This window comes from Coenobita brevimanus, chromosome 6 (assembly GCF_032717465.1).
Source record: "Coenobita brevimanus isolate Jiangsu-jjx chromosome 6, ASM3271746v2, whole genome shotgun sequence".
Lineage (NCBI taxonomy): Eukaryota > Metazoa > Arthropoda > Malacostraca > Decapoda > Coenobitidae > Coenobita > Coenobita brevimanus.
The window spans coordinates 67,751,068-67,766,160 of record NC_136959.1 but is presented as its reverse complement, the minus strand read 5'-3'; the positions used below and the strand labels follow the sequence as shown (position 1 = coordinate 67,766,160).

Here is a 15,093-nt window from a genome sequence, read left to right as displayed (position 1 = left end):
TCTCTCTCTCTCTCTCTCCTGTACTGCCCTAATGAAAGTGTTACATCCTCGCATACAATTAACCACAACAAAACAAAGCACAACACACAACACAACATCACACAACACAACATCACACACCACAACACTCCAACATAACACAACATTATACCACACAGCACCATATACCACACCATACCGCACCACAAACTCTACATCACCTCTATCACACACACACACACACACACACACACACACACACACACACACACACACCACTCACAACACCACAATTTACACAAAGCTATATTACAACACACCACTTTAGATTACATTAAGGTATTTCACAAAGAGCTTAACCTTCCACAACCCAACACAGCTCCCTACAAAACATCAATTACACCACGAATTACGTTAAAAGTATTATGCAAAGCCAGAAAGAACAAAGGGTGAGATCAGACAAGAATTTTCCCATTTTAAAGAAAGCTGAACAACCTGTATTATATTAAGCTGGAACCCAACAACAACAAAAGGGATTACATTAACACGTAAGATCTTAACTACAGAAATCAAGTTTACTGTTACATTCCACCACACAACACCACACCATTCCACCACACAACACCACACCATTCCACCACACAACACCACACCATTCCACCACACAACACCATGGATACATTTAAAGTTTATACAAATCACCATAGTCAACCAGATTACATGAACCAAAAGCCACTCTATAATTACAACAGTGTCTATTTCGAGTACTTGACTACACGAAAAATATTACTGTAGCCCACTATCACCACCATCGCTATCATCAGCCTGGGAAACACCTACGGAACGAACGCCTCCCTCTTCATACTCCATTTAAATCTATTGCATTTTACCCTTTTCAGTGCCAGTGTAAGATAATCAAGGTAACTGCACACCGTTTTCTTCATCTAAGAGCCACACACAAGCTAAATCACAGCTGACGTACAAGAGCATAATTATCAGGTCAACAAAGCCGCGATTATTGGCTGTCATTAGTATAAACACAATATACACGAACACAATCATTTGGTAATTATAGCCACTACTAATGACGGCAATTAGTACACACATAAGACACCAATTATTACGTACCAGAAAGTTCCAATGTAAGTCTGGCCACATTTTCATGAACTCGAGTTTTGCTTTCCAAGTCTCGGTATGAACAGGATATTGTACAGTCACTGATTGTTCACGGCTGCCTGTTCTGAGCGGGTACTGTGAGTCTTGAGAGGGTACTGAGAGCCTCGGTTGTGTGCCGTCAAGTCCTTGGTAGACACACAGTACACATTAAAACAACAACTGTGTAGGTACCCCGATACCGAGTGCAGACCGACAAACTGGTACCGCCTACTGATTGAAGACTGAGGAACCGCCAAGTCAGTAAGCTTGGTTGTGGCCCGAGTGGGTGAGGGCGGACGGTGGCACTTGCGTCAGAGGGATGAGTGTTGGGGTTATTTTGATAGGTCGTTCAGAGAAGTGGTCGCCGCGGGGCCGGACGACCAACACAGCCACGACGCGTGTTTCCTCTTAAGTCCCCCCCCCCCATCACGACCCCCCACCCCTGATAATTACCCTCATCCTGGGCTCGTAATTCATAAAGATTCTTAATGAATTTTTTTTACGACAAAGCCTCCCTAAAAAAATATATATCATCATGAGAATATTTTGTTTTGTCCTAGCATTCACGATATCATTCACATCAGTTTGGTTTGAGTGTTTGGTACCTATATCAGCAAAGAAAGGAATAATGTGCGTCTATACACAAATGATTTCAAAACAATTTAAGCTCAAGAAAGTTTATGATTTGGGCCCGCGATTTACACTTGTTCATCGCAGCTTTCACAACAAACGCCTCAATTATAATCACTGCTTAAAATAAACCTCATTACGACCCACATGCATCAGTAAGTCATTATAATTACCCAAACCACTTGTGAAATTTATGCAGACGAACGCCAGACGAGACAATCGCTTCTCTCAAAAGACATCTCTCTCCCTCTATTCTGGCGATCAACAATTATTTTATTCGGCTTTGGAGTACCATTTCGAATTACACTGGGGTTGGATACAGCCTCCATTATCCACTTCATTACCGAGAGCCTTCCTAGAGTCACAGAGTTCCTTCCCAGAGCCCAATAAAGTTCCTACAATTCAATAAAAGGCCTTCCCAAAACTCGAATAAAATAGCCTCTTGGTGACCTGATTAGTGAGAAAAATACGTCATGATGCTGATGGGGTTAATTTAGGTAAGTCCCCCCGCATCAGTTCATGGGCGACTGTGACACTTAACCAAATTATTCAACCAAGGGAAGCACCTGGTCATTAGGGGGTTATTAATAGCACTCTGGCTAATGAAATGAATACACGGTAGTTGATGTCTTGGTTATTACGCCTTCACGGCCAATTAAAGACACAAATGCTAAAGAGAAACGGTATCTGTGCTTTACTTTGTGTGTGTGTGTGTGTGTGTGTGTGTGTGTGTGTGTGTGTGTGTGTGTGTGTGTGTGTGTGTGTGTGTGTGTGTGTGTGTGTGTGTGTGTGTGTGTGTGTGTGTGTGTGTGTGCGTGAGAGAGAGAGAGAGAGAGAGAGAGAGAGAGAGAGAGAGAGAGAGAGAGGGGGGGGGGGCATTAACTCTCTCAAGGCTGGGAGAACTCGAGTATTCTATCTCAGCTAATGCCAGACGATTTAATTCAGCTGTGAGTCCAGGGAGTCTGAAAGTTTGAGAACTAGGAAAATAAACCGTCTCATGTTCGGGATAACTCTAGTACTCTATCTTATCAATGCCAGGTAATTTTACTCTGGCCTGAGAGTATAAACTGAAGACGGAAAAGAAATGGAACACCGGAAGAAAATGGAATAAGGGTACAGTAAAGAAAACGTCAAAAAATGAAAGAAATATCGGAAGGACAAAGGAAGACACAATAAATACTCCATGAAAAAAAGGAAAAGGGAAACACAAGACCAAGACAAAAAGGAAAATACAGGGGGCATGTACGCTGGTAAAAAAAAAAAAAAAGGCGACGGGTGTGTGTTGGATATTTACTAAGGTGCCATATCCCTGAGCCAATCCGGTGCAAGCGACCGCGGAAAATACACATTCATCTTTTTTCATTTCTTGTCTTCCTTTCTCTATCTTACCCTTTTTCATTCTCCGACACCCATTTCGTTTGGTCATTTTCTTCATCCATCTGTTTATACTATTCATTTCTTTTATGCAAACTAATCCCCCTCCCTTTTTTTTTTCTTTCTTTTTTTCATTTTCCCGACTTCTAAATACTGCACGTCATCAAACCATGGCAACATCGATTTTTAAAGTTCTTATTGCAGCCACTTCCACATCATACTTCCTCTACAGTATATTTATTCCACACAGCTACGGAAAATAATATGATTTCATGTATCAGCTTCATAATTTTAGGATTCGTATCCTGAGAAAAAGAAAGAAAGATGGACACAACCATAAAATTAAAGCGATAATGTTGCGCAAACCGTAACGCGTCGTGGCAAACCTTACACAAAACAAAGACTACGAAAAAAAAATGAAAGGAGAACAGTATAGAAAAGGGTCACAGAAAATAAACAGTACATTACCTGTCTGTCGTGGTACAGTCCTTACAAAAAACAAACGCTTAAAACGAGAGATTGGGAAAAAGTATAAAGAAATGGGGAAAAAGTATAAAGAAATGGGAGAAAAAGAGCAGTAAATAGGAAAAAACAGCACGCAAATACGAAAGAAAAAGAAAGGTTCAGTACATTACCTGCAATGCGTGCTGTCTATCCTTGTAGAAGACAAGGGCCCGCCCCTGCACCACCGCCCACACCGTCTTCCACGAGCGGTCACCGGCTCTCTGGGGACAAGGGAGAAGAGTGGCGCTGTTAGGTCACGAGTCACAGGTGGCAAGGAAAGATTAAGGGTCAGCGGTGTTACTGTTAGTGTCGAGAAGAACGTAGGCCTAATTCTCACTCCATGGCGCTGTGTAGATTTTGCCAGATTTTGAAACTTAAGTGATCGAACCGACGTAAGAAGGCAGGAAGAGAGAATAGCAAATGATGAATACATAATACAGCTGCCATATCACTACACTAAGCCAAGTCACCTCTGGATCACCCCTGCCATTCGCGTCACCACGATTGAAGAGCACAGCATGACACTCGGCCGTGCTTACATTTCCCACACGAATGTAAGTTACACCACAAAGAACAAGTCTGACATGAGGTTGATGACTAATGCAGAACAATTCACTCATACTTTTCCATCTGGATTACACAACATCCAAAGTGACAAGACAGAAAAATTCGTCTCCCACCCGTATATTCACACGGAGGGAAACCTGACATAAGTGTCTGTGTTAAAGTCAATCAATTTACTGAGAAAGGATGGTCAAGGGCAGGATAACAGTGGATAGTGAGAGTGTGAGAGGCTGGATTACCTATAACAAGTGTGGACGAAAAGAATAACTAAATAAAAACAATACATCCTAAATCATCAAGCTGGCAAAACTAAAGGAAACTGTTCGTGTTAATATGGCTCAAGTTCCTGAGAGACTGTGATGGAACAGGAAAGAAACAAAGCATGAAAACCAATAACCACTAAGATAATAAAACTCTTGCAAGGAAAACAAAAAGACTCAGCGTTAATATATGAAAAGTTCTGTGGAAATTGTTGCCCAGAGTAGATCAACGGTGGATAAAGACAAGTGAAAAAAAAGACTGTTATACATCAACATATAATATACTATACATATATATCACGAAATCATTCTGTTAGGAAACTATGAAGACTCCTTTTCCGTTAGTACCGTTTCCTTTTCCGTTATTACCGTTTAAGTTACGTGGAAGGTATAGCAGCGTATGATAACAGTAGGCCATAAAAAATAACACCTTAAAATTCATCCCGCTCTGAAACTTACGACTCCTTTACCATTAATATCGTTTAAGTTCCAAGGAAAAAGTAGCTACGAGTAGGACAATGGTGGAGACCTAGGAAAAAATCACACCAACTAATATTTTCCTGTTGTGAAGCCTAAGACAACTCCATTAGTGTTAATAACGTCCAAGTTCCCGGGATTCTGTAGATAAGAGCAGGACAACAGTAGATGGGGAGAACATGAAAAGCAAGTTTACCTTCCATTCTAACCAATTAAAAACAAAACAAAACAATATGACAGTTTCAATCATCCTCTTGGGAAACCTTTACCATAAACATCGTCCACAGTTCCCGGGAAAGGATGGATAAGAGTAGGACAACAGCGTACATGTGGCGTGAGAGTTCGGTGTTATCTCTCCCTAGCGACGTCATGGGCCTTCCGCCGTCTTCGGAGTCACACACAACACCAGACGCTGTTTCGTCACGGTCACCAGACTCTGACGCAACCACCACCACCACCACCACCACCACTGAGCTTAGCCATAGTTCTTTTTTCACACATCATTTGTAACGTTTTATTCCCTCAGTAATGGCATTTTTTTCACGATGATTACGTCTTTTATACAACCGACAGCCAGACGCAATGTTTGTGAGAAATTTAATATCGCATTCTGACGCAACCACCACCACCACCACCATTCTTACCCATAAGCTACTTCTTTGTCACCCCTTACTTATAAAGTTTCACCTCCTCACTACTCATTTCATTAAGATAACGTGTCCCCTATTTCATTCTTGCTTCCACGGACAATTTTGTATGTGAAAAGTTTTAATACCAAACGAAACACTGACAGAATCGACATGAATTTAATGTACACTAAGATAATATTTTAATCAACAGGCTCTCACTTCCATCTGTATAAAACAGCCCGGGGGTAACCACAATAAACTATGTACGTGACTACCTGTCCCATGTGGAATAAATCGAGACTGCTTTAAGGTACAGCATTCAGGGTTCTCTCTCTCTCTCTCTCTCTCTCTCTCTCTCTCTCTCTCTCTCTCTCTCAGAAAAGCAGTTCCTATACACTCCACCCATGTGTGTCCGGTTATTCACTGTTATACCACCAGGACGCAATCCTCGTCTCTGGATACTAGGTTCAATATTTTTTTTTCCCCTACTGCTGAAATTATCTGAGAGGAAAAAGTCATAAAGAAATCTAAACGAAGAATGAACTGTCTCTGAAGATAAATATCGTGCTCAGCCAGGAAAGGGACATCCATCCACAGATTTTATATAGATAAATAGATAGATAGACAGACAGATAGACAGCCGACTACCCAACACGACCTGCAGTTTGACGACCCCACCGACGAGACGAGCTAGCTAGCGGGTGACAAGGAGGGTCCACGCTCTGATACCCTCCATGGTAATTACTCCAGCACCACCACTGCTACTACCACCAGCTCCAGCCAGCCACCCCCACCACCTACACCCACCCTCCTCGCAGCCTTTAGAAACTCCCCGCATTCCGGACGTCCACATAGCATGCACTTCTCTCACACAAAAATATAGCGGTATTTGACAGACGTTTTAAAACTTATTTTTTTATGCTATACACTTTTTTTTTTTATGTCACTTATCTTACAAGCAGCTTTTTAATTTTACTATATATCTGCAATACTAAAAACGCAATATAACAGTTTTTTTTTTTTTCATCAACTGTATCTCAAAACGCCAAGCACACACGAGCAGCGCTTGCTTACTTCCTTCTTGTTATTTTTTTTATACTTGGAGAGTTATGAATAAAGTCACACCAACACTACAACCATACTGGACAACGCAAATAACCACCTCAGCGTTGCGCAGTCCACAGATTATTCAAACGAGTTAATTATATTCACCTGTGGATTATTTTTATTGTAAGTACCGAATTATTATTTTGCATTTACTGCGAGACTACAACAGTTCCTGCTGTAGAGCGTTTAAGTGGAACCAAAACTGCTACATCCTTACTACCAGTGCTGATGGCGCTGTACACTAGAATCCTACACATTTACGGACGCTGTGTTTGCTGTTAATTTACCAGTAGGGAAAGTGTGATGAAACGCCGTGTGATTAAGGGGTTGAGCATCTGACAGAGCGATGGTCCCTCTTTATCTCCAGCTCACAGAATCATATCTCATTAGCATAGTCTTCTTTGCGATACACAGCCCCGAGAGGACAAGTACGTCTCTTGTCGTTTGCTTTCTTTTGTATTTTGTATTCCTGTGTAAGAGATCGAAACTCCCAGGGGCGACAGGATGTTTTTTTTTCTATTTATGCAGTACTATCAGGGGCGTGGGTCGGTCTCCTGCCCTAACTTCACTTCCATGACGTATTAATTTACTTTATTCCACCTGTCTTCCGACGATTTCATTTAGCCTCGGAGTGATGTCTGGAAGTGAACGGGTTAATGAAGTATATGTGCCCCCTCCAGCTTAAAAGAAAAAAAGTGTCATTGGCTAAAAAAATTCGTCTGGGATGGTATGAATAAAAGACAAAATATATCATAGTTCCCGTACTGGAAGGTAAAACGTTGTGGATTACCGTAGCTTACCACCGGTCCCCCACAGTTCACACCTGGAAGGAAGCAATAATAAGACTACCTGATACCGTTCACCGTTTTCACTGATATGTGGGTATACTGAATCCACAGAGTACTGGTAAACACTAACAAGAGGTAGCGTCGTATACTCCTGTCTTCAGTTTTTGAGGTATGTTGATGTTTAAAAAGCAATTAGTTTAAGCCCTTCAGCCTGAGGACATCGTTTTCATTATATTCTTCCAGGTACCATAAGAATTTATTAACCTCGAGGGAGTAACATGGTAAAGGGGTGTCGATAAACGCCATGTCTGACCCTTCCACTTCGAAAAGTCTCCCCAACTCAAAATTGTTGTTAGGGGACAATAACAATCAAATGAATTAAAAAAAAAAAAATCGTGATGGAAGGATACCATAAAGAATTCCTGTAGAGTACTGAGATAAAACGCCCCAGTTGTTACAGGTAAAAATATGTAGTAATTCAGAAGCACCAGGGGAAAAAACAACAACAATGAACATGCATTAAATTTTCCCTGCCTTTTACTGTTCATCACCGAGGCACGTTTTACAGCCGTGGGTGGTCGGTATTTTAATAGGGTGACTCGGTGGTGCGTTGGGGTGTGTCTCCATGGGGCGGGATTTTAGCACCCCATCTTCCTTCTCCCCCTTTCTCCCGCCATCCCCTCCCTTCCCTCATCAATCCCCCTTCGTCCCCTCCCATCCCCTCACTTCCCAATCACACTTTCATCCCCATCTCTACACACACTTCCCTATTAACCTCCCTTCCCTGACCATCCCTTATATTTCACTTCTCTTCTCCATTCAGCATCATCTCTCCCCATTCCCCTTTCCTTTCCCCTCCCCAATCTCCATTCGTATCTCCCCCCCCTCCCCTCTGGTATATTAGCACCTCTTTTATCTGTCCCCTCTGATTATCCCCTGTCTCACTTCCTCCTCTCTCATTCATATCATCCCCCCATCCCACCTCCCTCCGTCCCATTCCCATATCACCCCCTTCCCGACCCCTCTCCCCAACTTCCTTATCCCCTACCAACGGCAATGAACTTTGCTGTTATGCCGCAGCTCTATTTTCAGCTATCAATCACCCTACACCTCCCCTTCACTAGCCCTCACCTCCCCTCTCCCTCCTCCTCCTCTCCCCTTCCCTCCCTCTCTCCATCCTCCTCCTCTCCCCTTCCCATCCTCCCTCTCTCCATCCTCCTCCCCTCCCCTTCCCTCCCTCCCTCTCTCCATCCTCCTCCTCTCCCCTTCCTTCCCTCCCTCCCTCTCTCCATCCTCCTCCTCTCCCCTTCCTTCCCTCCCTCCTACACTCTACCCATCACCCTCTCCCGTCCCATACTTTCCTTTCCCCCTTTCCCCACTCTTAATTCTTCATCTCCCTCCAATCTTCTTAATTTTCGCGATTATCTCTTATCCCTTCCTCCATTATGCCGATCATCCTTTCCCACACGCCCTATCACTCAATCTCCTATTCACCTTCCCCTTCACCCCGGCTCCCTATCACCTTTCCCTATTCCACAGTGTCCTCTCACATCCACCTCCCCTTCCTTAAATCTCTATCAACATCTCACCCTCCCTTCATTAACCCTCCTATCCAGCCCTCCCCACCCTTCCCCAACAACACTATAGCCTATCCCCAACTTACCCCACCCCTTCCTCTTCATTCCTCCCAACTCCCCATTACCTATCACATCGCACAATTAGGTATTATACTCTCTCTCACTTCCTAATCCCTCTCTCCTCCTCCCTTCACTTTCCGATCACTCCCCCTATCTCCCCCCTCCCACTTCTCTCATCCCCTCCCCTCCTTCTCTTTCTTATCTATTCCCTTATCCTCCCCCTCCCCCACTTCTCTCGTCCTCCCAGCGCTCTCTCCCTCCTCCAATTTTTTCATGGCTTCCTGTCAAAATCAGCTAAAAATACGCGAGCAAGAGCACACAAACACTTATGCACACATACACTTGCTCTCTCTCTCTCTCTCTCTCGGCAGGGCAATGATCCGAACCCCGTCCCCTAGTGTTGCATGGTGCTCTGCCTGCCTGCCATGCACAGTCAGTCACCGTGTTCTCATGCACGGCCGCTCCCCCATCATGCTCCACCCCACTATAGCCCTTCTATCACAAGCCAGGCGTTGATTCTCTCTCTCTCTCTCTCTCTCTCTCTCTCTCTCTCCACACACACACACACACACACACACACACACACACTTCTTCCTTCCATTGCACACCATAATCTAACTCATATTCCGCCAAGTGATACGCCTCACTACCTCAAATTCATCCTATATTACATCTGTTCAAATGGAAGAATTACAACTTAAACGCGAAACTTTGTGTTCACTGAGAAGCTACAAGAATTTCAGTCCGTGAAGTGGGTCTAAGTCGGGTCTAAACTGTTAGGTCATCACAATAAACACAATTTCCTTATGGTCTTCCACCTACATCAGCCACTTTGTTTATTGGATCTGGAATAAATAAAAAAAGAAAACAATCAAGCCTGGAATAAACAAGAGAGCAATATTAATCCTATCTTCACCATGATGTCCTTTGCAGTATACTCTTCCTACCACCAGACAATCTTATTCGGCTTAAACGAGACCTCTGGCAGCGGAGGAGATGAATTTGTAAAAGGGTATACTGAGCATCCTACTTATGTATAATGTAAATACCGAAGATTTGGATCATTTTTCTCATACTTTCAAATGGGTGGGAAGTCTAGTTTTACACAGGTTTTCTATACAACACTTACAACCTCCTCCTCATGTAAGTAGCACTGTGATAAATGATGACACTGATACATTTCAAGAGGAGACACTGACACTCTTCATTTCAGACAGGAGACACTGACACACACTTCAAATGGAGACACTCTGACATGCCTCACTTCACTCAGGAGACACTGACACGCCTCACTTCACTCAGGAGACACTGACACATACAGATTTTCCCCGTTTCATTAAAAGGATATTGGCACAAAAAGAGAGTCCCCATTTCACTCAGGGTTCTGATATTAAGACACATTTAGAGTCCCTGTTTCACTAACGAGACAATCCGACACACATGGAGTACCAGTTTCCCTTTGCAGCCACTGATGCAAAAGAGAACGACCCCAGCTCACTTAACCCCCTCCCCATTTCACTTAGGAGATAATGTGACAGAGAGACACCTCCCATTTCATTTAAAAGGCCTCTTCATTTCACTAAGAAGATATGGCACATTTCACTTTGGAGATAATCTTGATACATACTGAGAATCCCCATCTCACTAAGAACATACGTACTGCTTTGACCCCTCCTTGAGAAAACACTGGTTATGTTCCTGCTCTCTCTCTCTCTCTCTCTCTCTCTCTCTCCCTCTCTCTCTCCCTCATCCATTTCATTTTCTGCATACATGCCGGTCACCTTGTTGGAATCATAATGTCTGTCTGTATCTAACTATGGTTCCTTTACCTTAACCTGGCCCAGATTTTCGTCCTGTCCTTATTTCATGCATAACAAGGACAGAATAAGACAATACTATGGGTCCACATCCTTCCCATAGCACTTCTTCGCAACCTGCACCATATTCTAGTTAAAATCTATAGTTACGACTCAGCACACAACATGGATAGATGGCAATATTAGGCCAGGTCAAAGTGAAAAAGCGCATATTAACACATCTTCGTGACTAGCAACTTCCAGTGTTAATCTGTAGTTACAATTCAACACATAACATGGAGAGAGAAGCATATTAGGTCAAGTCAAAGTGAAAAGAGTACACTTGACCTCATTCCCTCACCTTGCCGTCGACCATCGTGAGCTTGACATGCAGTAGGCCCTGTCTGAGAATCGCGGACTGGAGTGAGGCTGGGGAGGGCAGTTCGGACACACACAGGGGTCCGGCTGGGGTGCCTGACGTGGTTAGACTGTTCACGCTCTCACCCACGCCCACGCCCTCTACCACCTCGCTCCTCTCGCCTCTGGGGGGGGTAAGAAGGGGCAGGGATTAGTACATCTTTCATCAACGTCTTTAAGATTAACACCAGAGATTAGTACATGTTTCATCAACGTCTTCAACATTTCTATAATCAACATAACGGATCAGTACATCTTTCATCAATGTCTTTAAGATTAACACCAGGAATTAGAACATATTTCATAAACGTCTTCAACATCACTAAGATTAACACCAACACCATGATTATCAACATCCGTGTAATAACATCACTACAATCAACATTATTCTAATAAAGACCAACGCTTAACATCATATTTTTAACATCAATAGCTCATCGTCACTAGTTAAAATGATCTCCCTCACTATGTACCCTTCACCTCTAAACATAGCACAGTAATACATATCACCAGGCGATAACAAACCCAAACGATGCCGAATAAGAACTTGATAATGATAACTGGACAAGAATAAATGAAAAAAAATAGTGATAACAAGACATCGAATATAGCGCTAGACCAATACAAGCACCAAAATAATAATAATAATAATAATAATAATGATGATAATAATAATAATAATAAATCCTGAGCTGCATATACTACATACAGCCCAACAAAACCACATGAAACACAACAATGACCTACAAACCGACCTACAAACCTTCAAAACCCCTTCTCCAAAAACTTTCCACACGCACACACACACACACACACACACACACACACACACACACAGCTCCATGGTGTTGTCAAGCTATGTTTTTGCAAGGGGAGAAGGTCAAGGAAATTCGAGTGTACACCGTTCCCATGTCCCTTGTTCATCCACCAAAAACATACCTTGCTTACCAGGGAATAATTATCTTAAGTAGTCTTGTGCTCCTCTATCCTGGCCACTTACGGAGGCCCCTCACCTTCGGCCGACTGCAGAATAACGAACAGACATCCACTGAGCCTCCGCTACGTTTACCTAGCTACAGAAGCGGAAGTATCAAGGGGAGTCACAATCGCCGACTCTTTTGCCGCTCCAGAAACGTGACGTCAAAGATCCGCCATCGTACTACGCCGTTTTCTTTTTTAAATCTTAGGAAGCGAAGTTACTAACAACCTGAATAAAATCGTCTGGCAGTAGGAAAAACATAGCCGCCTGGAGGTATCAGAATTATATCGCCTGACAGTAGCAAAAGTATAATATAGTTTCGTTATGATCTGAGTTTGTTCAGTGTTAATCAAGATAAAATTTGCATCTTTCTCCCAGCGTTATTATAATATACTGGAGTAGCCAGTATATCTACCACACCTTCCTGACACTGCATCATCCATTCCCGAGATAAATTTGAATTCATAAAGTATCAGTTAACACCTCCGAACATAAAAGCCCCAAGTTACCTCTGTCCAAACATCGCATTCCAATCTCGCCAGCCCTCAATCGGACTATTATATCACGCATCCCTCACCTCTTGTTCCTTCTCCCGCAGCGCCATTCACTCTCAAGCACCATTCACCACCCCAGCACACACTTTGCCCGGTGACGTACTCAGCAAGGCATTTCTTAACCTAATGACTTGTATTTCAAAAACTATGAGAAAGCTTCAATCATATGCCTAATCGTCCACATGAGTACTGAAAATGGATAATAATTTTGTTATATATGTGTGTGTTCAAGCTTATATTATAACATCCGGTGGTGAAAGCTGTAATTCCGCAAAAAGAAGCGCCTTGTAGCTTGTGACGTCACCGGGAACAGGTGGGAATACTGGAGTGACTGTTATATTTATTACAATCTAAGACTACATAACTACATAACTAATTTCAAAGCTTAATTAGTAATACCTAAAATCCATAGAATAAGTGAAAACTTAAATTTTGGTTGGCGCGAGTTTAGCTATTTACCCGAGCTACCCAAATTTATCGTACACGGCTACGTTTTCTTCTACAGTATCACAGAGCACTATACTTTTAGGGGAAGCAAAAGAAAACTGAATCGTCGTCAATACGTTGTTTTGCACACAATCATAGGTAGGACTAAACGCTTACGAACCGAATAAGATGCATCCGTTTTTAATTAGAAAGGTCATCAAGGTCAGAGATTCGGGTAAGAACCCTGGGGAAGTGAAATTACACTTCAGAAACCTATTTTAAGAGACGACGCAATATCACACCTGAACACAGACCAGGGCTTTGGCACTGGGAAAGTGTAATGAAATGATAAAATGAGGAAAGGCGGTATAATGAGACGAGAGAAAATATGGAATGAAACAAGGTGAAATATATAAAAATAAGTGGTCAATGAGGGGGGGGGGAGAGAGAGAGAGAGACGAAAGATATGCTGTATATTCCCCAAGTTTCAAATGGGATTAATTCATATTTTCATCAGCCAAATATAGTCCGTTTATAAAGCGTCCATACATACAAACACGAACAAACACACGCACACACTTGGCCTCTCTCTCCACATAAACCACCCACCAGAGTCTACACACAGTCTTGCTAGCGCTGATAATAATCTTGTCACGCTCAATGTCCAATACTCTGCAAACTTTGGCGCTCGCTCATGGGCCCTAAACTGAATCTCTCTCTCTCTCTCTCTCTCTCTAATATATATATATACTATATATACCGGTATGTATGTATATTTGTATACGTAAAAAGGCATACGTGTTTCACTGACAGACGATTTATGAATTTGGTGTGGATATTTTCTTGATCCAGTTTAATATATCACACCCACTACCAGTACCACAACCACGACCTAAAACGCAATAACCAAAACCACAGCCTATATATCACTTAAATACCACAAATACAACCACAAATGCATCTAACACAAATTAAGGCCATTACAAGATCAAAGCCGAATCACCACAGTGCCGCCCTAATACACCACCCAGACTTACCTTCTGTCGTCGGTGTCGGAGTCGAGATCGGAGTCGGTGTACATGCGATCCCCCGAGGTGGCCCTTAGGTAGGAAACACGCCGCACCAGACGCTCACCATCATCGCCACCTGCAGGAAATAGCTCAGTTACCCTTCACATTCGCCAAAGGAAAATCAGTGCATTAATATAGTGATAAAAAAAAAAAAAATGTACACCATCATTAACAACAAAACCACAGTTTTATATATATATATATATATATATATATATATATATATAATAATAACACGATTTACATCACTAATAACATACAAAAACATATGAAAATAAAAACTAATAAATGAAAAGAAAGTTGATGAGCCCAGCAGAATCCCACTCCACCCTTTCTCTCCATCCAACTCGCCTATCAGGTTCGAAAATCAATTACCTTTATCCCACTACACCCTTCCCTCCCTCCCTCCCTCCATAAAGCCCTCCATCTCCTCACCTGTAACTCAGTCCATCACACTCCTCCTATCAACCCCATCAACACACTCCGCCTCAACTCATACATATGCAAACACAGGCAAACGGTACACACACACACACACACACACACACACACTATTACACATCACTGCACTGACGATTACACATCACTGCACTGACAAAATTAAACCAGAACAAATATACATAACAAATATGCCATTAAATCCAATTACTATTCACATATTCTTCGAAGAAATAAAAATAACGCTTATTATGATTCGAGTATCAAAAATGCTATTAACAGACACACGAGCACATGTACAAACGCACA

General features: G+C 42.5%; 1 protein-coding gene across 1 annotated transcript in view; it reads right to left on the bottom strand.

Moving 5' to 3' along the window:
- RhoGAP19D (Rho GTPase activating protein at 19D) overlaps positions 1–15,093 on the bottom strand; it is a 250,530-nt gene that overhangs the window by 79,224 nt on the left and 156,213 nt on the right. The window contains exons 6-8 of the mRNA XM_080272825.1: positions 14,314–14,422; positions 11,262–11,442; positions 3,774–3,863 (exon numbers count right to left, since the gene is read on the bottom strand). Of these exons, the coding sequence (XP_080128951.1) occupies positions 3,774–3,863; positions 11,262–11,442; positions 14,314–14,422 (380 nt within the window). The remainder of the gene's footprint in view (positions 1–3,773; positions 3,864–11,261; positions 11,443–14,313; positions 14,423–15,093) is intronic.